The sequence below is a fragment of the Saccostrea cucullata genome, unplaced genomic scaffold (genome assembly GCF_032062105.1).
Source record: "Saccostrea cucullata isolate Sc308-1 unplaced genomic scaffold, CSIRO_AGI_Scuc_v1 ctg2499, whole genome shotgun sequence".
Lineage (NCBI taxonomy): Eukaryota > Metazoa > Mollusca > Bivalvia > Ostreida > Ostreidae > Saccostrea > Saccostrea cuccullata.
Window position 1 is genome coordinate 115,402 of NW_026917985.1, and position 23,004 is coordinate 138,405.

The 23,004-nt window shown below is 32.8% G+C and overlaps 1 protein-coding gene across 1 annotated transcript; it reads left to right on the plus strand.

The window, feature by feature from the left end:
* The first annotated feature begins 886 nt into the window (after positions 1–886).
* Positions 887–22,427, plus strand: LOC134273896 (ubiquitin-like domain-containing CTD phosphatase 1). Its single transcript, XM_062756146.1, has 7 exons — positions 887–1,167; positions 4,332–4,411; positions 13,633–13,718; positions 17,421–17,536; positions 18,994–19,092; positions 21,546–21,682; positions 22,071–22,427. Exons 1-7 carry the CDS (start codon positions 960–962, stop codon positions 22,224–22,226), a joined length of 882 nt encoding a protein of 293 aa, XP_062612130.1. The 5' UTR covers positions 887–959; the 3' UTR covers positions 22,227–22,427.
* Positions 22,428–23,004: the final 577 nt, after the last annotated feature.

The window sequence follows — 23,004 nt, forward strand, 5'->3', positions numbered from 1 at the left end:
AGCAAGAGATAATGGCTCAACCACCTCGTTTTCAAGCTACAATTCATCCTGTGAACCCACCCCGCTTTTCTGGTGAAATACCGGTAGAGCGAGTTTTGAGCTTAGTTTCGTATTTCTAGTCCATATCCCATATACAGTAGTAGTGACACTAAAGTGTCATATTTCAATAAAATATACAAGGCCACCAAGTCCCTCCAAATGCACCCATAAAATATTCTAGCTATAAAATTACCTATAATATGCATTCAAACCTCAGGTTTCTCTATTTTTTCTATTTTTTGACCGGTACTTTATTCGAAACTATCCTCTGCCACCTAAATAGGACCAGGACCACAATTAGCTTACATATAGACTTATTAAGTAAAACACGTGTTTTATTTTCTTTGTAACTTTCTAAAAAATCTTTACTTCCAAAATATCTTTGACCACATGATAGAGCAATGTGTCAGATAAAAATAGGGGTGTTGAATGTGGAATTCCCTGTTTATTAATAAACTTCTGACGTCATGACCTCAGGATAGCTCTCGCTTGGCAAAAAATAGTGTAAACAAACCAAATGAATGCTCTTTTCAATTTATATTTCTAGGCATAATTTTTGCTTGAAATGCACATTGTTGCATATCATTGTTAACTTTAGACACTATACTTTTATATAAACCCAAAAAGTATCTAAAACATGTGAGCTATTTTTATTTTTATCATTGAAAGGGAGGCATAGGAATTTCCTTCATGTGCTACATTTTAGCCATTTGACCTTCACCCTTTAATTGTGGCCCGGATCCTATATAGACTGGCTTGCCAGTCTGATCCTGTGAGAGGCAGGAACTGCCAGTCTAACAAAAATAGACTGGCTTGCCAGTCTGATACTCGAGACAGGAACTGCCAGTCTACAAACAAAACTTCTCTTTGCACAAGTTGCGAACGAAAAAATATTATTTAACTTTATTTTGTAAAATATAATGGCCGGTGAATTCTCTGACCACACTGTGGTGATAAAATGGATGTTACACGATTGGAGTGATAAAGAGTACATACTAAGTGTGGAAAAAGATGGCACGGTGGCAGACCTAAAGAAAAAGATAAAAGATGCAATCGGTCTTCTCCCAGAAAGACAGGAATTATGCGGTTTAAGATTAAAAAACAAGACGAAAAGAATCCTCAGTGGTGGTAAGATAGGATTTTTTTTTCTCTGTATCACAATAAGTGATATATGCTGCAGTCTTGCAGACTATCCGAAAATCATCGATAAATACTTTACATAGTTGCTAATATTTAGTTCTTCAGAGAAAAGAAGAGCTTATGCGATAGTAAAACGTCCGTCGTCCGTCTAGCTGTCTGTCTAGCTGTCTGTCTGTAAACATTTTTTTTTCAAAATGCTACTATATACTCCTCCTACAGTTTTGGTCGGATTTGAACTTGGCGCACAAGTAGACTACACTAAGATACATCATTCTTTATATCGGTTTTTGATTTCGATGAACGGTGCATCTTCGCTAGCCAAGGGTTTCTGATACGCTACTCTCCTCATAAACCCTTGGCATACGGTGAAGTCAAAAGACGGGATTGTTTTTCGTCACGTGATCTCAAATCTATCAGGAACGCACAGATTGCGTCATCGCCAGAAATAAAGACACGTTAAAAAAATTAAATCAAAGTTTTTTTCAACATTAATTAAGAAGCAATAATTGAGTTATGTTTATTCATTATTTATAGAACAAATCTGAAGCTTCAATATAAATTCTTAATCACATATTTAGAAGATATTGGATGACACCATGGCTATTCATAGAATTAAATGTTATCGTACAAATCGTTGTTTTCTTGCGTTTTTCATTTACCAGATTAAATAGTGAAGAAATATCCCGAACGTAAATATCGTCATTTACAAAAAAAAAAACAATTCAACCTGGGTGTACTGAAATCTACGGTGGCTGGTATAGGACATGGTATGAGAATTTTTTTTTTATTAATTCGTGGCCAGGAAATCATAATTCGTGGGAACGAAATAAAAAATCGTGGCCACGAAATAAAAATTCGTGGGAACGAAATAAAATTCGTGGCCACGAAATAAAAATTCGTGGGAACGAAACAAAATTTGTGGGAACGAAATAAAAATTCGTGGCCACGAAATAAAAGATAAAGAATCTAGTGTATTGACAGATCGGGTTCGTAATTGAGATGTGTCCATAGACGCGCACACGGATCTGCAGACAAAAAGCTGAGTATACATATTATTTACAATAGCTAAGATTATGTCCAGTGCATTTTTTTAAATGTATTTCACACATTTATTGCTAGATGTTTCAATAAATAAAATGTACTTGTAAGGCTTGTTTAGTCAAACACTCAATGTTTATTTATTTAACAATTAGTGGCAGAATAGGCCCCTATTATCGGGAACGTGACATCTTAAAAATTAGAGCAATATTCATATATTGTCACGATTGTTTTCACATAAAACTCAACTGTTTAAGACAAATGAAAGTGTGTTTACTTCAAAAAAGGTACATGTAATTGTTAAGGCATTGCTTGACATACAAGAGAAGAAGCTAAATATGACATTATATAGCAGAAAATTTATTTCGTGGTCACGAATTTCATTTCGTTCCCAAGAATTTTATTTCGTGTCCACGTATTTTGTTTCGTGTCCACGAATTTTATTTCGTGTGCACGAATTTTATTTCGTTCCCACGAATTTTTATTTCGTGGCCACGAATTTTATTTCGTTCCCACGAATTTTATTTCGTGGCCACGAATTTTTATGTCGTTCCCACGAATTTTATTTTGTGGCCACGAATTTTATGTTGTGGCCACAAATTTTTATTTCGTTCCCACGAATTTTATTTCGTGGCCAGGAATTTTTATTTCGTGGCCACGAATTAATCAAAAAAATTCTCATACCATGTCCTATACCAGCCACCGTAGAAATCCAATCAGAACTCTGGATAAAAATCCCGATTTCTATGAACACCGTAGGCCAAGGGTTTATGAGGAGAGTAGCGTATCAGAAACCCTTGGCTAGCGAAGATGTGAACGGTGTTGCAGTGGTAACTAAAAATAGCTACTGTCTCGACAGAGACTTCTGGTTTTCAAAATATTTCTGTTTATACAAACTGGTTTTTGCTGATGTTTCTTTATCTTCTTATTTTTATTTATTTATTCATTTTTTTTTTTTTGCAAATGGCAGACAAATATTCCTAGTAGTACTAAGTATAAATTGAAGTTGTCTTAATACAGATATGTATTAACTAAAATATATTTTCATTCATAAGCATAGGTTAGGTAACTTTTATTTAATTTGACATTTAAATTAAAATTCAAACAATTGATCATAAAATAAGATATTGGTTATTGAGGTAAAGATTTTTCTGAAAAATAGTGTTATCTTTACCTCAGAAACTTTACAATCAAAGAACAAGAACTTGGTTGAAATATGAAGGAATCTGGGAGTGTTGCACTACAAGACGGCAGCTAAGGGGAATATCTCTTAGGCAAAATATGTTAAAGGAAAAGGGTCTATAGATATGGCACAGTAAAAAGAATTTTACACCAGTATGCAAATATTAGTAAATATGAAAAATGTTTTGCATCCTTTGGCTTATATTGTACACACAATAATTCAGTGGAAAATTTCAACCCTGAAAGAGAAAACATATTAATGTAATATATTACAAATTCCTTATACATTTAAGCAATATAAATCATATTTTTTTAAAGATGTAGTCTCATAGCTGCAACGGTATATGCAAACAAATTGAGTAATGCACATTATGAAAATTTGTTTGCACATACTGTTGCAATTATGATACTGTATCTCTCAAAAAATATTGATTCATTGCCTATATTTACATTTTTAACTCTTTCACTTACCTGCAAATAATGTGAGCGTAATTTTGATTTTCACTTGTGACGTACGTAGCACTTCCACACCGTTCAAGGATTGTGACGTACGTCAGCATAAAACGCATGCATGCTTTAACATTTTGACCCCCTTTCTGTGTTATGGTGTTTTGAATGCCATAGATTTCCATACACTTTATATATGAGAAAATTTAAACGTCTAATGTAAATAATTGCTAATAATATATGTAGTATATTTAAGAATTTATTATAGGTTATCCCCATCTGCTATAATCCTCATAATCTTCTTTTGTTAGTTTATTTTATTTTTTGTGTTGACATTTTGCAGCTGGCAATTTTGAATTTCTTCTTGTGTCTGTTATTCTTTACTTGTGTGCCCTGAAGGGCCCCTAATTGGTGCCATTTATCTTATGTGTCCAGTTGAAATTGATATTAAGATTTAAAATGTTATGAGTTTTTTTTTATTCTAGGGAAACCTCCAGGGGATGATGTGTGTTTAAAAGATTTGAAGTTAAAACCTACCACCAAAATCAGGGTGATGAGAAAGCTGGTAAGAGTTATAAAACCTTCACTAGAATTGGTTAGAGTTATAAAACCTTCACCACATGCTGGTAAGAGTTGTAGAGCTGGTAAGAGTAAAAGAACCTTCACTAGTGCTGGTAAATATTGGAACCTTCACAATTAAAGAAGCATCTGTATTCAACAGTTCAATACAAATTTACCTTTCTGAATTCTTCTGATCATTTGTATGTTTTTTGGTTTTTTTCCATTTATTAAGAATGGGAATCGAAGCAACATACATGTATGTAGTTTCTGAACAGTGCTAGAGTATATAACTTACATTTGTAAGTTCACGAATTAGAACAGCAAAGTTATCAATATTTTTATGAAAATATTTGTACTTACATTCTTTTGTTTGAATCACACAAAAAAAATTATACTTATTCTGAGTTTATTTTAAAATATAGAGTTACCTCTGAAATTAAATATCAGACTATTTCATTAATATATAAAGAGAAACGAAATTTTTGAATAAAGAAAAACGAAATTATTGAATAAAGAAAAACGAAATTAATATATAAAGAAAAACGAAATTATTAAATAAAGAAAAAACGAAATTATTGAATAAGTCATGTTTTCCTTTATTTAATAATTTCGTTTTTCTTTATATATTAATTTCGTTTTTCTTTATAAATTAATTTCGTTTTTCTTTATATATTAATTTCGTTTTTCAGAAAACTGAGAGTAAAATACGGAATTTATAGATGTGTATGGTAAGGGCCTGAACCCATGAATCATTCCATTAAGCGCACGTGTTACAGGGGATCACCTCGTAACTCTTTCAGCCTTATATCGACATTACAAATGTGTGGTGGAAATGAATAATTCAACAAGATATAAATATCAATCTAACAAACGTAGAGAAATATATGTGCACACAGCCTAAAATTCCGATTTCCGTAAACATTCAATTTTGTTTACGGAAAATTGTTGCTGTGTCATATCCCCACATCATTGTTGGAGTCTGTAAGCCTGGCCTTAGCGAGGATGGGTGTTTCTGTTTGCATAAATTAATGACATTCCACTAAAGCTCATGAATAGCGAGAAGGTCAAGACCTTGAATATCGTATTACTGAATCCCCTAAACTTAACCTAGCGTCCTATCTGTGCACCCATAAATCTTAGGTTGTTGAAGCTATAAGATTTGATTACTTTGTGGGATTTGTTTTGAGCAAGTGTGTGCATTGATTGTTCACAAAGAGCACTGACTTATAAATACAGATTGAGAGTTTGTCATTTGTGAAATCAAGTACTATAGTAGTCATGCAGTACCACAGACTTATAAATATACTAGTCAAAATTTCTAAGTCCCCAGGCAAGTTTTTGCTTTTCACCGCTCTTATATTTAATTATTTTAACAATATAATTTATTAGTATACAGGATAATAAAGTAGCAAAAACAATTTTTCTCACTTAATTTGTTTTATTGAAGAACTTAAACACAATATGTAGAAACGTTAAGGCACCCTAGAATTAAAAATTCACAACGGTAAACACTGTATTATTCTCCATTCAAACGAATTCACAGCAAGACAACCGTTCCTCAAAGAGTTCACACTATTTAAGAAAAATTCTTTTATTGCGTGTTTTTCCATGTGGAGACTAGATCGTCCTCTAGTTCCGCCTGATTCTGCTGCTGGACAAGCTGTCTCACTCCCCGGTCTATCTTCTTCCATACTTGCTAATTAGGGTTGAGATTAGGATGACAAGGGGGCTTATCGAAATTGTCTGTGCCTTGACAACAATAGTTACATAACGTCTTTTTACTTGTATTCCCCACTCCTCCATTTTGACATTGAGGGGAGGGCACTTCCGGTTCCGGTTCCATTGATTTTTCCGGATAAACTCTAGGATGCTTTTGTGGTGTTTGTTGAAAATCTAGCGATTTTTAACGATTAAAAGGAATTTGGGTATGCTTTGTAGGTTTTTCGGGCGAAAATTATAAAGGTTTTAAGTAAAATAAAGTCATACAGTAAAAGGAAACATAACTTTCGTTAACTACGACCAAATTGGGCCATTTTAACTTAACTTGCACATTGCTGTGTGGACATACAGCGCATTTTATTCGAGCTTTTTTCTGTTTTTCGTTATCAATAAAAGATGGAGAATACATGGAAGTAAGAAATATAAAGAATACACCCGAAAAACATACGGAACTCGAACTTCATGCCTTTTAACAAAAACGGTCACGGTCGAGTAATTACACATTTGATTACAATTTTTTTGGCCTTGACAAGTAAGTATTACAAATTAAAGGCAAATTTGTAAGCAACTAGTAAATTGAAGTTAAGGTTTTTAACTTTTTGAAAAAATTCAAGTGGGGACTTAGAAATTTTGACAAGTATAGTACAGATTGGGAGTTTGACATTTATTAAGACCAAGAAATCAGAAGTATTTTGCTTTATTTCTAATATAGTAAGCAATCATTAAAATCTACTTATTATAACCACTTTGTTTTAATTTTTGCACTTTTTTCACAATGTCAAACAAACCTTCAAAGTCCGATCGGTGACGTATTACTTTACGGCATTTTCTAATGCATGTACGGTAAAGCCATGGGGATTTCCTAAATGTTTAAAATTCAACAGTACATGTTGTGAACAACGGAATCTTAACCTTCATGTTTCTCTTAAATATTTGTGCAATTTATTAGGATAATCTCTTTAATGTTTCATGTCCAAAGTCATTTTTTGCGTGTATAGATTCATTATTTGCTGATCTTTAAACCTTTCGAGCAGAGGGTTTAAGAAAGCTAATGTTAATCAATTGTTAACGTCAACATCTCACCGAATTACTGGCCAAATTATCAGAGTGGTTAAAGTTCACATTAATCATGTTAATGCAAGATAAAAACATAAATCTAAGCATATCACTATTAGATACAAAGGTTAAATTCTCCCCATTCATTCATTTATTGTAATAGTTATGTATTCGATATGGGAGTCGGTGAGTACGAAGGCAAACATCACACTTGTTTATTGTCGAAACAAAATCAGGTCTAAAGACACATGCGCTTATGATTTCTGGGTTCAGGCCCTTACCATGCACATCTGTAAATTTCATATTTTAGTTTCAGTTTTCTACTTGAAAAACGAAATTAATATATGAAGAAAAACGAAATTAATATATAAAGAAAAACGAACTTATTAAAAGTACTTTATTTAACTTTATTAAATAAAGAAAAACGAAATTATTAAATAAAGAAAAACGAAATTAATAGATAAAGAGAAACGAAATTAATATATAAGGAAAAACGAAATTATTAAATAAGGAAAAATGAAATTATTAAATAAAGAAAAACGAAAGCATTAAATAAATCATTTCGTTTTTCTTTATTTAATAATTTCGTTTTTCTTTATTTAATAATTTCGTTTTTCTTTATTTAATAATTTCGTTTTTCTTTATTTAATAATTTCGTTTTTCTTTATTTAATAATTTCGTTTTTCTTTATTTATTTTTGGTTTGCACTATTGGGCTTCCGCAGATCTGAGTGCACTTCATTATTTCATTAGTTACAGGGCGCACTAATTTATTTGGGTTTAAAGTAAATGTATTTTTCAAGATGTTTCTGTATACACAAGGGTCTAAGGCAGAAAAGTGTACTGTATCTTATAACTGTAGTAAATGGTCTAGAAGAATTGACTTGGGAATGGAATGTGATGAAAACAAGTCATATTTACAAAAATAATAAAAACATGTACATTATTTAGTTATTAGAAACAACAAGAATGTCTCAAGAACTGCATCTTTATCAATTTTATAGATTATCAGAAATATTATATGCTTTGTACATGTAAGTTGTATGTTTATTCCATTATGATTTATCACACGTGTTAAGATGTATGTTTATTTCATTATTACATGTGTTTTGTCTATGAGATGCATGTCTCTCGACTTCAAAACTGAAACTGAATAATTAATCATTTTTAATATGATGGACTCCTGACTGCTTATCATATATCATAATTTGAGCCAAAAGTCTAATGTATTATTTGTATAATTTCATTTAAAGTGCTAAAAATTGGCACTCCCTTATATAATTCTATAGAAAATGTACCTGTATTTTTAGATTGTCCCTTAAAAATACCTGGACGGTAGATTTTCCGTAAACTTGGCATGTACACTGAAGTCAATGTAAGTTAAATATGGTATAAAGTTGAAGAATTCTATAGTAGTTTTCTTCACAGAATAAAACCAGAGCCAGCTCCTTTATATATAAATAAAAAGTATTGTCCACGATTTTTTAAAAAGATTTTGAAGTCAAGCTGCAGGGGCTAGGGCATAAAATCAAAAATTAGCATATTCTGAAAGGTCATATGGCAGGTAATGAACATTGTGAAAAATATAAAAGACCTGTCTTTTTTGGTGGACATATACATGTATACTACCAGTCTTGCTTCAGATGCTGTATCTGATCTACATTTTCAGGATGGGTGAACATGTTAATGTTTTTAATGCAGATCTTATTTCCAAGTAACTGTAAACCCTATTCTGACCAAACATGCATGGATGATACATCTAAGGATGCATACTACCAGGCTTGCTGCAGATGATGGATGTGACCTACAAATCCTGGATGAGTTTACAGGTTAAAGTTTTTGGTGCAGGTCTCATTTCCAAGTAACTAGTGACATATACTTGTCAAAATTTCTTAGTCCCCACTTGAATTTTTTCAAAAAGTTAAAAACCTTAACTTCAATTTACTAGTTGCTTACAAATTTGCCTTTAATTTGTAATACTTACTTGTCAAGGCCAAAAAAATTGTAATCAAATGTGTAATTACTCGACCGCGACCGTTTTTGTTAAAAGGCATGAAGTTCGAGTTCCGTATGTTTTTCGGGTGTATTCTTTATATTTCTTACTTCCATGTATTCTCCATCTTTTATTGATAACGAAAAACAGAAAAAAGCTCGAATAAAATGCGGTGTATGTCCACACAGCAATGTGCAAGTTAAGTTAAAATGGCCCAATTTGGTCGTAGTTAAGGAAAGTTATGTTTCCTTTTACTGTATGACTTTATTTTACTTAAAACCTTTATAATTTTCGCCCGAAAAACCTACAAAGCATACCCAAATTCCTTTTAATCGTTAAAAATCGCTAGATTTTCAACAAACACCACATAAGCATCCTAGAGTTTATCCGGAAAAATCAATGGACCGGAACCGGAAGTGCCCTCCCCTCAATGTCAAAATGGAAGAGTGGGGAATACAAGTAAGAAGACGTTATATAACTATTGTTGACAAGGCACAGACAATTTCGATAAGCCCCCTTGTCATCCTAATCTCAACCCTAATTACACATGTAGCAAGTATGGAAGAAGATAGACCGGGGAGTGAGACAGCTTGTCCAGCAGCAGAATCAGGCGGAACTAGAGGACGATCTAGTCTCCACATGGAAAAACACTCAATAAAAGAATTTTTCTGAAATAGTGTGAACTCTTTGAGGAACAGTTGTCTTGCTGTGAATTCGTTTGAATGGAGAATAATACAGTGTTTACCGTTGTGAATTTTTAATTCTAGGGTGCCTTAATGTTTCTACATATTGTGTTTAAGTTCTTCAATAAAACAAATTAAGTGAGAAAAATTGTTTTTGCTACTTTATTATCCTGTATACTAATAAATTATATTGTTAAAATAATTAAATATGAGAGCGGTGAAAAGCAAAAACTTGCCTGGGGACTTAGAAATTTTGACTAGTATATACCAAACTTGCATAGATGATACATCTAAAGATGCATACTACCAAACTTGCTTCAGGTGTTGGATCTAACCTACATTTTCTGGATGAGTTAACAGGTTAAAGTTTTGGAGCAGGCTCATTCTAATGTAACTATAAGCCCTTTGTTGACCAAACTTGCATGGAAGATACATCATCAGGCAGCACTTAGATTTTCCAGAGTGATATTGGGATGTGCACTTCTAGATAATTAGTTTAATATGGGACTTTGCCTGACTTAAAGACAAACATTCGTTGAGATGAGATCTGTAATATCTTATTACCTATGGGTTTTTTTATGTCTAGATGGTCATTGTGAACAAGCAAAAGTCAATTTAATGTCAAAATGTTCCGAATATATACATCCAATTTAAGTAAATATGGTAAATAATCATTTGTAAGGTTAAAACAGTGTCTATTTCAAATCTTAGTATTACTGAAATTCTAGCATATTGTTTCTGATTAGATTACACAGATTCTTGATTTGAAAAAAAAGAAATATTTATTAATATGCCAATAAATCCCTTGTCTATTAATATTATTTCTATAGACTGTATCTCTTGCTGTGTTGTAATAAATGCATGTGAAAAAAATTATTTAACATAATGGACACCTTTCATTTAGAGTCCATAAGTGCATTAACTTTAAATGCTGCTTTCAGATTACATGCATCTGCTCTCTTTCAAATGTGTGATATACCTGTATGAGATTTATTTTTCAGGAATGTCATTTATTCTCACTTAAATTAGTGTTGTTTTTTTATCCTTTCAATTTTTGCATGCATCACCCAATGGTGCAAAAATCATGTGAGTAGAAGAGATTTTAACAGACTTTTTATTTGTGTTTGGTGTCAAATTAATGCACTGTAAACCTTGCCTAAGCCTACACTTATTTTACGACATATGAAAAGGAATGTGTTTTTATTCATTTTCATGTGCATGTACTAATGTTTGCATTTGTAAAATAACAACATCAAAAATTAAAATCGGAAGGTAATTTTCATTAATTAAAAAAATCTTATTGTAACTTGGCAATTAAAATGTCAAAAAAAAAATTTGGGAGAGGAAGTTGCAGATAATGCAGTTTATTGCATCCCGACACTTCATTGACATGGTACACAGCAATTATAAGAAATTACAGGCATTTTATATGTTAGCTCACCTGAGCTGAAAACTCAAATGAGCTTTTCTGCTATCCTGTTGTGGGGCCAGGGATGGGGTCAATTATATGGAATAGTAATTAATTAAATTACAATTACTTGCCCAAAATCTTAATTACCATTACAGTTACAAGGATTTTGAAATATAATTAATTAAATTACAATTACTGTGTAAATGTAATTAAATGAATTACAAATTTAACATTCAAGAAAACGCTTATGAAATTAATAATCATGTACCTTCCTTTATACTCACATCAGATTAGTAACATCATTTTTTTAAAGTTATATTATTTAATAAATGTTCATGAAATTTTCAAATATTGTGTCCCCTAATATTCATCTATTAGAATTGACTTTGAAGATTTTCCTGTCATGCTGAAGATACATTCCAATGGGACATTCTTGGCAGGAACAAAGATACTGACTAGTAGAAAGTTTGTTCATTGTTTTACCTAAATTCATCTGTGTTTCAATATTTGATGTCAGTTTTTAAGTTTTCTTATATATTTTTGAAAAACTACTGTATAGTGAACATGGTGAATGATTTTTATGTCTTAATATTTCCTTTTTTCAGCTTCATAACCTATTATCTCAAAATGTCTGTATTTTACTAATGTGCCAAACTACAATTTTAAGTCAAACAGTGTATAAAACTGCAACAGCCGCAAAGTCAATATGTGTGAAAATACCTTTTAAGGAATATATACATGACCTTAGGACATTAGCACCTGTTAATCATTACTATCGAACACATGCAGTAGATTTGGCAAACAAAGGATTAGAAGCCATTGGACTAGAATACTTTAACTGTCAATTCATAAACAATTTAATCCAGATTATTAAATTTGTTGTACATTATACAAGGATTAATTTGATTCAAAATTTTTTTAAGAATATGAATAAAATGAATGTTTAAACAGCAATTTCGTTAAAAGGGGAAATATGAGTTTGTAAAATTCCTTTGAAGAAATTAACCTTCAAAATATCTTTTTCTTAAATAATGTGTAGGGGAGGGGGGTGTCTATTTTTATTGATTAAACATCAATGTAATTGAATGTAACTGAAAAGTGATTGTGAATAACATGTCTTTTGGGAAGGTAATTAATTAAATTACAATGACATGTAATTGAAAATTTGGCCATTTACACATTACTCTCAATTACATTGAAATTTGTAATTAATTACATTACCATTACACATTACCATTACCCCAAACCTGTGTGGGACATCCATCCGCCTGAGAATTTATCACATTCCACAAGAGGATATCAAAGTTTTCTGTTGAAATACATAGAAAAAAAAACTTTTTGAAAATCTTCACAAAAACCATTTAGCGAGAAGAAATAAAACTTGTGTGATAGTTTTCTGAAATTTGTACAATCAATGATATCAGGAGTTAAATTGGATTGAGCCACAAAAGAGGATCAAAGTTTTACATTGACTAAATTATCAAAGAAAAATATTTTGAAAATGTTCTTTTCAAGAACCATTGGCCAGAAAAGATAAAACTTATGTGAAAGCTTCCAAATCTAAATAGTTCAAATCATGACTCCCAGGGGTAGGGTGGGGCAACAAAAGGGGATCAGATTTTCATATAAAAATATTTAGAAAAAAGTTCTTAAATATGTTTTCCTTAAGAACCATTCGCCAGAAGAGATGAAGAGATTAAAGCGTTCTAAGATATTGTAGATTCTCTTTTTTCAAAATATTGTCCTGTAGGTAGGGTGGGACCACAAAACGGGATCAAAGTTTTATATGCCAAGGACTCTACAGGAAATAAATTTTAAAAATCTTAAAAACCACAATCTTTCCACATACATGTACATTCAAAAATTCCCAAGTTCAGTGAAATCCTTTTTTTTACGTATATGCAAACATTAAGAATTTTTTCATATTAATATCAAATTGTTTTCAATCAAATAGTTTGGCCAGCACAATCATTATTTTATCTGGGTAAAAGTAACAGGTACTGGCAGGTTTTAAAAGGCCTCTATTTCTGTTCCAGATAGTGACCAGGGTAATGTTTTCGTGAATCAGATAGAGTTGCAATTTCATATAGTTCCTTATAACACTTGATGTTTCCTTGCTAAATTCTCTTCTGAGGTTAATGTCCCTGAAGTTTTGTGAATTTTGATTCTGAAGCTAGACAAATACTGAATTTTTTATTGGCTATCTGCAATCAATGGGATAATTCAAGCTGTTTGGAGGCTCTTGTCAGTCCAGGGCAAAACTCCAGTATCGTAGATAATGGTGAAAGAGTATATTCTTAGTAAGCTTTAAAGTCTGTATTTTAAGTCTAGTTATTAGCTTTCCTGCATAATATTTACATACAGGATAAAGTGAAGGAAGCTCAAGAGTATCTGACAGGAGTGGAGAGTGATTCTGACATAGAAGAGGAAGAGATATCAAAGGAAAGCAGGTATCATATTGTCAATGTCAGTGGTGCTCTTTACACAAGTCTAGTTTATTATGGAACAAAAAAAAACTGTAGCAGACTCATTTGAGCTGTTTCAGGTTTTTTTTTTTTTTGAGGGGGGGGGGGGGGGGGGGGGGGGGCTGCGAGATGATCGTGAATTATTCATGATTTTCCTTGAATTTTTCATGAATTTTATTCATGAAATATTCATGAAGATCCTATTAAGTTATTATTGGACGTTTTCAAATCATAAGTTTTTATTCATAAAAGAAAATTGATGAATATTGAATAATAAATGATTTTAGCTCACCTGAGCCAAAGGCTCAAGTGAGCTTTTCTGATCAAAATTTGTCTGTGGTAGTCGTCGTTGTCCTTGTTGTCGTCGTCGTTGTCATTGTAAACTTTTCACATTTTGGACTTGTTCTCAAGAACCACTGGGCCTATTTCAACCAAACTTGACACAAAGTATTCTTACATGTATGTGAAGGGGATTTAAGTTTGTTCAAATGAAGGGCCACGCCTTTATTCAAGGGGAGATAATTAAGAAATGATGAAAAATTGATGGTATGTTTTAAAAATCTTCTTCTCAAGAACCACTATGCTAGGAAAGATGAAACTCTCAGGAAGTGTAGATTCAAGTTTGTACAAATCATGACCCCTTGGGGTAGGGCGGGGCCAAAATGGCTGATCAAAGTTTTACATAGAATATATAGAAAAATTCTTTAAAAATCTTCTTCTTAAGAACCACTGAGCCAGGAAAGATGAAACTTAAAGGGAAGCAACCTCAGGTAGTGTAGATTCAAGTTTTTTCAAATCATGACCCCTGGGGGTAGGGCGGGGCCAAAATGGCCGATCAAAGTTTTACATAGAAATATATAGGAAAATTCTTTAATTTTTTTTTCTCAAGAAGCACTGTGCCAGGAGAGATGAAACTTATAGGGAAGTATCCACAAGTGGTGTAGATTCAAGTTTTTTTTTCAAATCATGACCCCTGGGTGTAGGGCGGAGCCAAAATGGCCGATCAAAGTTTTACATAGAAATATATAGAAAAATTCTTTAAAAGTCTTCTTCGCAAGAACCACTGTGCCAGGAAAGATGAATTTTATAGGGAAGCATCCTCAGGTAGTGTAAATTCAAGTTTGTTCAATTCATGACCCCTTGGGGTAGGGTGGGGCCACAGCATGGAATCCAAGTTTTACATAGAATCATTTAGAAAAAATCTTTAAGATACTTCTTTTCAAGAATAGCAAAGCCATGATTAGTCCTGTTCATATGGAAGCATTCTTGGGTAGTGTAGGTTCAATTTTGTTCAAGTCATGACCTCTTGGGGTATAGGGCGGGGCCACAATGTAAGTTCAAATGTGAAGGGCAGTAAAGCCACAGGTAATCAAAGAAATATGCAAGCTTAGTTTGTGAAGATTCAAGTTTGTTCAAATCATACCATCTCCCTTTCAAGGATTGGTTTAGACCACTACTGGGTTTTAACTTTTCAATAATAAACCGATTTCTGCTTTTTGGATATCCACATTGCTCAGGTGAGCGATGTGGCCCATGGGCCTCTTGTTTTTTCATGAATAATTCATGAAAAGTAATATTCATGAAGATTCATCATTTCATGAATTGTCAAATAATAAGTTCATTGGATCTTCATGAACTGTTCATGATTAATTTGTGAAATTTATTCACGTATGTCATAAATGATTAATTTGAATTGTAAAGGAACATCAAGTTATCAATTTCAAAAAAAAAATGCGGTCAATGATGATGCAGTGTTTGTTCAATTATGATCAAATCAAAACAGGAAATGTTTAGAGATTACATGATTTATTTTTCAGGGAGGTGAAAGCATGTTATGAATTAAACCAGGGGCTATTCAACAATTGCATCTGCATGAAAAGGGTTATTGTGAGAGTAATTAGTGTTTTCTGACAATCGTTTGTGTCAATTACTTAGTCTTCATGGAAATTCATTAAGATATATAATACCTTGAGCTATACGATCTTCCTGTCTTTAAACTGAAAATTACACATATTCATATATATTCATCATCTGTTCATGAACTACATTTTTAGCTCACCTGAGCCGAAGGCTCAAGTGAGCTTTTCTGATCAAAATTTGTCCGTCGTTGTTGTCGTTGGCGTTGTCGTTGTTGTAAACTTTTCACATTTTCATCTTCTTCTCAAGAACCACGGGGCCAATTTCAACCAAACTTGCCACAAAGAATCCTTAGATGAAGGGAATTCAAATTTGTTCAAATAAAGGGCCACGCCCTTTTCCAAGGAGAGATAATTATGAATTAGAGAAAAATTACTAGCGTTTTTAAAAAAATCTTCTTTTCAAGAACCACTGGACCAGGAAAGATGAAACTCATGTGAAATCATCCTCAGGTAGTGTAGATTCTAGTTTCTTCAAATCATGACCCCCATGTGTAGGGTGGGGCCAAAATGCCCGATCAAAGTTTTACATACGAATATTTAGGAAAAATCTTTAAAAATCTTCTTCTCAAGAACCACTGAGCCAGGAAAGATGAAACTCATGTGGGGTTATCCTCAGGTAGTGTAGATCCAAGTTTGTTCAAATCATGACCCCCGGGGGTAAGGTGGGGCCAAAATGGCCGATCAAATTTTTACATAGGAATATATAGGAAAAATCTTTAAAAATCTTTTTCTCAAGAACCACTGGGCCAGGAAAGATGAAATTCATGTGGAATCATTTTCAGGTAGTGTAGATTCAATTTATTCAAATCATGACCCCCGGGGGTAGGGTGGGGCCAAAATGGCCGATCAAAGTTTTACATAGGAAATATAGGAAAAATCTTTAAAAGTCTTCTTCTCGAGAATCACTGGGCCAGGAAAGATGAAACTCATGTGGAATCATCCTCAGTTAGTGTAGATTCAAGTTTGTTCACATCATGATCCCCTGTTGTAGGGTGGGGCAAAATGGCCGATAAAGTTTTACAAAGGAAGATGTAGGGAATCCTTTTAAAATCTTCTTTTCAAGTACTTCAAAGCCATGCTTATAGTGACATTTATAGGGAATCATCCTCAGGTAGTGTAGATTCTAGTTTGTTCAAATCAAGACCCCCTGGGGGTTAAAATTCAAGCCCCCCCCCCCCTAGTAAACTTTCAGTTCTGATCTGATATGTGATTTTTCCTAGCCAATTGCTCAGGTGAGCGATGTGGCCCCTGGGCCTCTTGTATAAATATATTCATGAATAAAATTCATGAACCATCTTTATGAACCAGTCATGAATAAATTATTAATGTTCATGAACGCTTCATAAAAGTTCCTGAAATTATGAATTTCACATTGCAGGGATGGGAGGGGGGGGGGGGGGGGGCTTTGCTTGCAGCACCTCATTTGAGTTGAAATTCATGATAAGCAATTGATCATAGTAATCAGGCAATAAAAGTCGAGGGTTAGTTGAAGGTCACAGCTCTGATAGTGCATTTGCATTTTAAAAAGACTGGTATATAAATGGCATATACTAGTATATGGAAATTGTAGTGATGTTACAAATATACAGTTACTGTGGAGCATACTTGTAAATCATTAACAATGATGTTTAGAGGTCTATATATAAAGAAATATTATCAAAAAAAAACTGGATACATCAGAAACATAAGCAAGTGATTAGTACTGAAAACATCTATATTGACAACATTAATAAAGTGTAAATGAATACTGATTTTTGTGTTTTTCTAGAGAAGAGTACCTTTCCAAACTAGACAGACACATCAAAGACTATAAAATCAATGTACTAAATGAACCAAGGCAAGGGAAGAAACTCTTGGTGTTGGACATTGACAAAACTTTGTTTGGTAAGTGCAAGTTTTATCATTACCCATACGTATGTACAACGAAGAGGAATTGGTTTAATCACTGTTACATCGTGTGATAAAAATCTGACAAAAAATGGATAAAACATTTTAAAGATTGATACAATTTACTTGAACATGCACCATTATTCATTTGGAAATTTTACTTTATGTACTGTGAAATCACAGATTTTTCGTGGGGGGTTAAATTTTCATTGTGTTTGAGGTATGACAATTCCCACGAATTCATGTCCACCTCGAAATGTAAAATGTTACATTCATAAGAACTTATTAATTCTTGGTCAACGAAATCAAATCCCCACGAAACAAGAGATTATCCTCAAGCCACGAAAATTTGACCCCACGAAAATATGTGATTTTACAGTATTTCAAGGTACAGTTAACTAAACCAATAGAATATCTGAGTTTCAGGCTTCTCAACAAACCTTATTTTTTTTCATTTCAATACACCTGAGATAGTGAGAAGTGTTGGAAAATCAGACCAAATTTACTATTATTATTAATTTGAATATGAAGCAATTGAGTAATATGTGATTGATAGGTTTATTTTAAAAATATGATACTATCCATGTACATGTAATATGTATAATATCCTGCAAGACCAGTTTCAAAAATGCTTTGTTGTAAAGGAAAATATTGTGTCGAGTAACTTCCTTTGATATCACTTTAAGATAAATTAGTGGATTTCTATTTTCATTGACATACATGTACAGCAACAATTTTTCGATGGTCGACAATTCTCAAAACAAGTCTATTACGGTGTCAGTTATCCATATGTCTTGAAACAATTTTACATTATGCTACTGTATTGGTCTGAAATTCAGTAAACTTGATACACAAGTAAACTACTCAAAGATACATAATTATGTTTATTGGTTTTGATGTAAAAAAAAAAGGGGGGGTGAAAAAGAGAAAATGTGTTTGCCATGCTTGATTTAAAATTTAATTTTCTGTAATTGATCTTCTAGCTCATATGGTTTTGTTCTTTAAGAATGCATATGAAAATCAAAACACAAAAGATTACTTTCAAGACAGAGAGTTCTGTTTAGGTTTCTGATTTTGATAACCAATCGCCTATCCTGGTAAAGATTATGGGGAAAAAATCTTTGAAATTCTTTCAACAGACTAATCCTATAGTTTTAGTTCCAATTTCAATCATGGAACACGCAAAGACTAAAACGAGATTCATAATTTCATTTATATTTGCTTTAATTGACACAGTCCAGGTGTTACTTTTTCTTGTGGAGTTAGAGCTACAGTTCTGTCAGAGACAGCTGTTTCAGCATAGGAAATTCGAATGGATGATGATTTATATCTTAGAGATCACAATAGCACAAAAACTTTGTGGAAGATTTTTTTTAAATTTCGAGCTGTAGCATATATTAATATGGTAAATAATTTAGTATGTCCTGTAGTCTTTTTAATTTTCTGTTTTTTAGATCACAGATCTGTAGCTGAAACTGCTAAGGAATTAATGAGGCCATACCTACATGAATTTCTGCAGTCAGCTTATGAGGACTATGACATTGTAATATGGTGTAAGTAATTTACCAAGAAATTACAGATGTAAAATCACATATTTTTGTAGGGTTAAATTTTTGTGAATTGAGAATTAAAACAAATGGTGGTTCAAGGGAATGTGAATGAGAAAATATTGAGTTATATATTCAAAACTTGACATTTTAAGGGGGTTACGAATTCATGGTTCTCTTCATACCATGAAAACAACAAAAATTAAACCCCAAAATTAGTAGTGTGACAGTATTCATCATATGAAGATTATGACAATATAAATTTTACTTCATAAAGAATTGACTTTATATTCATTTTAATATGAAGAATTAATGAATGCAATATGATGAAAGTTCCCAAAGAACTGATATATTTATCATAATGTGGATTAGCTTTGTTTGTTTGTTGTTTGATGCCCCTTTCAAGAATTTTTCACTCATATGGAGACACCACCGCTTATCAGTCGTGAGCTACAATTTTTTTCCTTTACTCTGCACACAAGGACATTGAGCAGTGAGGGATCTTTTCTGTGCCAGCATCTTCTGCAACGCAGGACCTCGATTTATACAGTCTCACCTTAAAAAAAAATGTCTCCATGTCCCACAGTGGGATTCAAACCCGCAACAAAACTCCTTACTCATTGACTCTAGCACAGACACTTTTACCACCGTGCCACGTGGCCAATTTGATAAAGATTAGACTTGAAACTAAAAATTATCCTCAGGTACATCTGATTATCAAGTGACATTTAAAGCAAGCTTGCATGATCCAGGGATCTGCAGCTGTGCAGTACTTAACTGAGCTTTAGGTATGGAACCCACCAAAAATGATGATGTGTCTAGATTCTGCAATTTCGACAGGAGCTTTTATCATACTTGTTAATATGCCACTATACTTGCAATAAGTTTCTATGTTTTTTTTGCCACTAAGATAAAAGTCATGTACAGATTGATCATAGAATTAGTATTTCGACATATTGTGGAAGAAGAGGCAGTAATATGCAACCAAGTGTCAGGAATTAATCTGTTTTTTATGTTTTAAGTGCAGGTGTGTACTTACAATTGACATTGTGACTTTCACAATTGTAATGTAATGTGCAAAACTATAATTTGAATGTATAAAGTTGTCCAGATGAGGTGGAAATTATACAGATTTTTACATAGTACATGTAATAGCATTTTAAATCTGTCAGACATTAACAAATGTAGTTTCTAAAGATTTGCATTCTTTCTGTTAAAAAAGTAACCTTACAAAAATGTTTCTACTGGTAAAATGTGTTAAGAAATCAAATTTTATGGTTGAATTTATGGATGCATAACTTAAATTGTTTTAAGAATCAGCTAGAAGAGTTTACAAACAGTTGCTGAGACCTTAAATGTAAAACTAATTTTTCATTAGACAAGTCTTTTGTATTTTTAAGGGAGACAAAATTTTCACAAGTCTGGTTATCATAATATATATTGTTAATAAAATATATTTAATTTACTTTGTTTGTTAAACGTCCCTTCAAGAGTTTTAAAATCATATTGAGATGCCACCATGTGCTGTTGGAAAGATGCAAACTTAGGCCTGTACTTGGCACTACTGCAACACAGGACCTTGGTTTATACTATGTCTTCAAGAGGACCGGCCTCCATATTCACTCAGTTGGATTCAAGCTAGCAACTTAAGGATCAAATCCTTACTCCACAGCTCAAGCATCTTCTCTGGCCAAGGGTTTCTGATACGGTTCTCTCCTCATAAACCCTTGTCAAACGGTGTTTGAAAAAGTTAGGAATTTTTTCTCAAGTTGTGATTGGGGTGGATTGGGGTGGATCGACATCAATCGACCAATCAGCAGTTGTTTTTCGTAAATAACAATATTTGCTTTCGGGACATATTTAATCTCGGAAATGAAAAACGCAAGTAAACTTTATGCTATTCTATGAATAGATATGGTGTCATCCAACATCTTAAGATATGTGTGCAAAAAATGTTTAAGTATCTATATTGAAGATGTACATTTGCACTTTAAATAGCAAATGAAAAATCAAAACCTTCTTGATAATTATTCTTTCAAACCATTCTTGATTTGAATATGTTATTTATTTCTGTTGTAACCGCAATATGTGTGTACCTGTTCGAATTCGAGATCACGTGACGAAAACAATTTCTTCTTTTAACATCACCATATGCCAAGGGTTTATGAGGAGAGTAGCCTATCAGAGACGATGCAACTCTAGAGCAAACACAATAATATAAACCACTGCGCCACATGACTGGCCATTGCTAAATATATATTCTTCACTAATGAAAATGTATACACAAAAATGAAATGAGATAATGCATAGGGATGCATACAATTTAAACAGTCATTCATTTTATTAGAGACTTTGTTTTTCTTGTGAATATTTGATGAGCCTTGTAAATTTTAATTGCCTATGCTTCAACAGTGTTCAAGTTACTAGTATATTCAGGTTGCAAACATTTTTTAAAACAGCTGCTACGGGGATGGATTGGGTAGAGGTCAAGATGAAGGAACTAGGGGTAACTTCAAATCCCAACTACAAGATCTGCTTCATGTTGGATCGTCCTGCCAGGATCAGTGTCCATACACCTAAATATGGAATCATTGAGGTAAAAAGACTACATGCCTACATGTACAATGCACCATTATTTCACTAATATTATCTAACTTTGTCTGCAGCTGCCTTTGAAATCACAAATTTTCATGGTGTTTCAATTTTTGTTGTTTTCATGGTATCTAAGGGATCGACCCATTAATTCATATTCCGATTGAAATTTGAAATGTTCATGCTCCTATTAATTCTTCTTTAACCATGAAATCGAATCATCTGAACCAGTAGTATTTGTACAAATCCTAAAACAAATTGACCTCATGAAAACAAGTGATTTTACACTACGAAAGGGGAATCAATTTTAAAAAGTTTGTGGCAAATTTTTGTTGTTACGTGGATATATTCAGAAAACAATCATGGGATAAAAATTCTCCATGTATTTAAAGGCGAAGGCACTAGGAGTGATTTGGGGCAAGTATGAACAATGGAGTGCCAAAAATACAATTATGTTTGATGATATTCGAAGAAACTTCATCATGAACCCCCAAACAGGACTAAGGGTATGTAATTTAAAATGCTTGTCACTTCTCCATGTCACCTGATCCCACCTTGAAGTTTTTAAAGGCCCTTATTTGCTCTGCTCCCAATGTGTTTTGTTTCAGTGGTATTTCGAGGTTGTAAACTTTGTTATCTACATATTTCATTTAGAAATATAAGTTCCTCAACCAGTACCAGCTAGAAATCTTTTTTTGGAACTTTTTTCAAGCCTCTATCTGCAAGACTAAGTACATGTCAAAATCTCTGTGTACAAATACATCATATTCAAATAATAGTGAATAAAGAACAAGAGGCCCATGGGCCACAGCGCTCACCTGAGCGATCTTTTCAAATTTAGAATGTTTTTTTTTTCTTTTATTATGTCTCCTGACTTCCAAAAGTGTCATGTTACAAGTGTAAAGTATTTGTTTATATTATGTAATCGACCGCAGAGCGGCAGCTCCCCAGTAGCTGCTGTGTATTGGCAGCTCCACCGGAGCTGCCCCTCTGCGGTCGATTACATAATATAAACAAATACTTTACAAAAAACATATAAACAAATACTTTACACAAGTATATCGAATCCATTTTAATGATTTGGATGCATAAATTCCAATTTGACTTATTGTGTTCTTTTTACTAAGAAGTTTTATCATCTAGGCTTCAGACATATATGCACATACTGTAATTCCATTTATGAGCCAAAGATTGTTCATTAATTACTGCATTTTGCATTCAGCTTCACAAGTGCAATCAGTAACTTACTTTCCTTCAGTAAATAAGGAAAAAACATGGTTGTGCTTAAAACTTTATTCAGAAAGTTATGCAATTCTTCAGTAATTA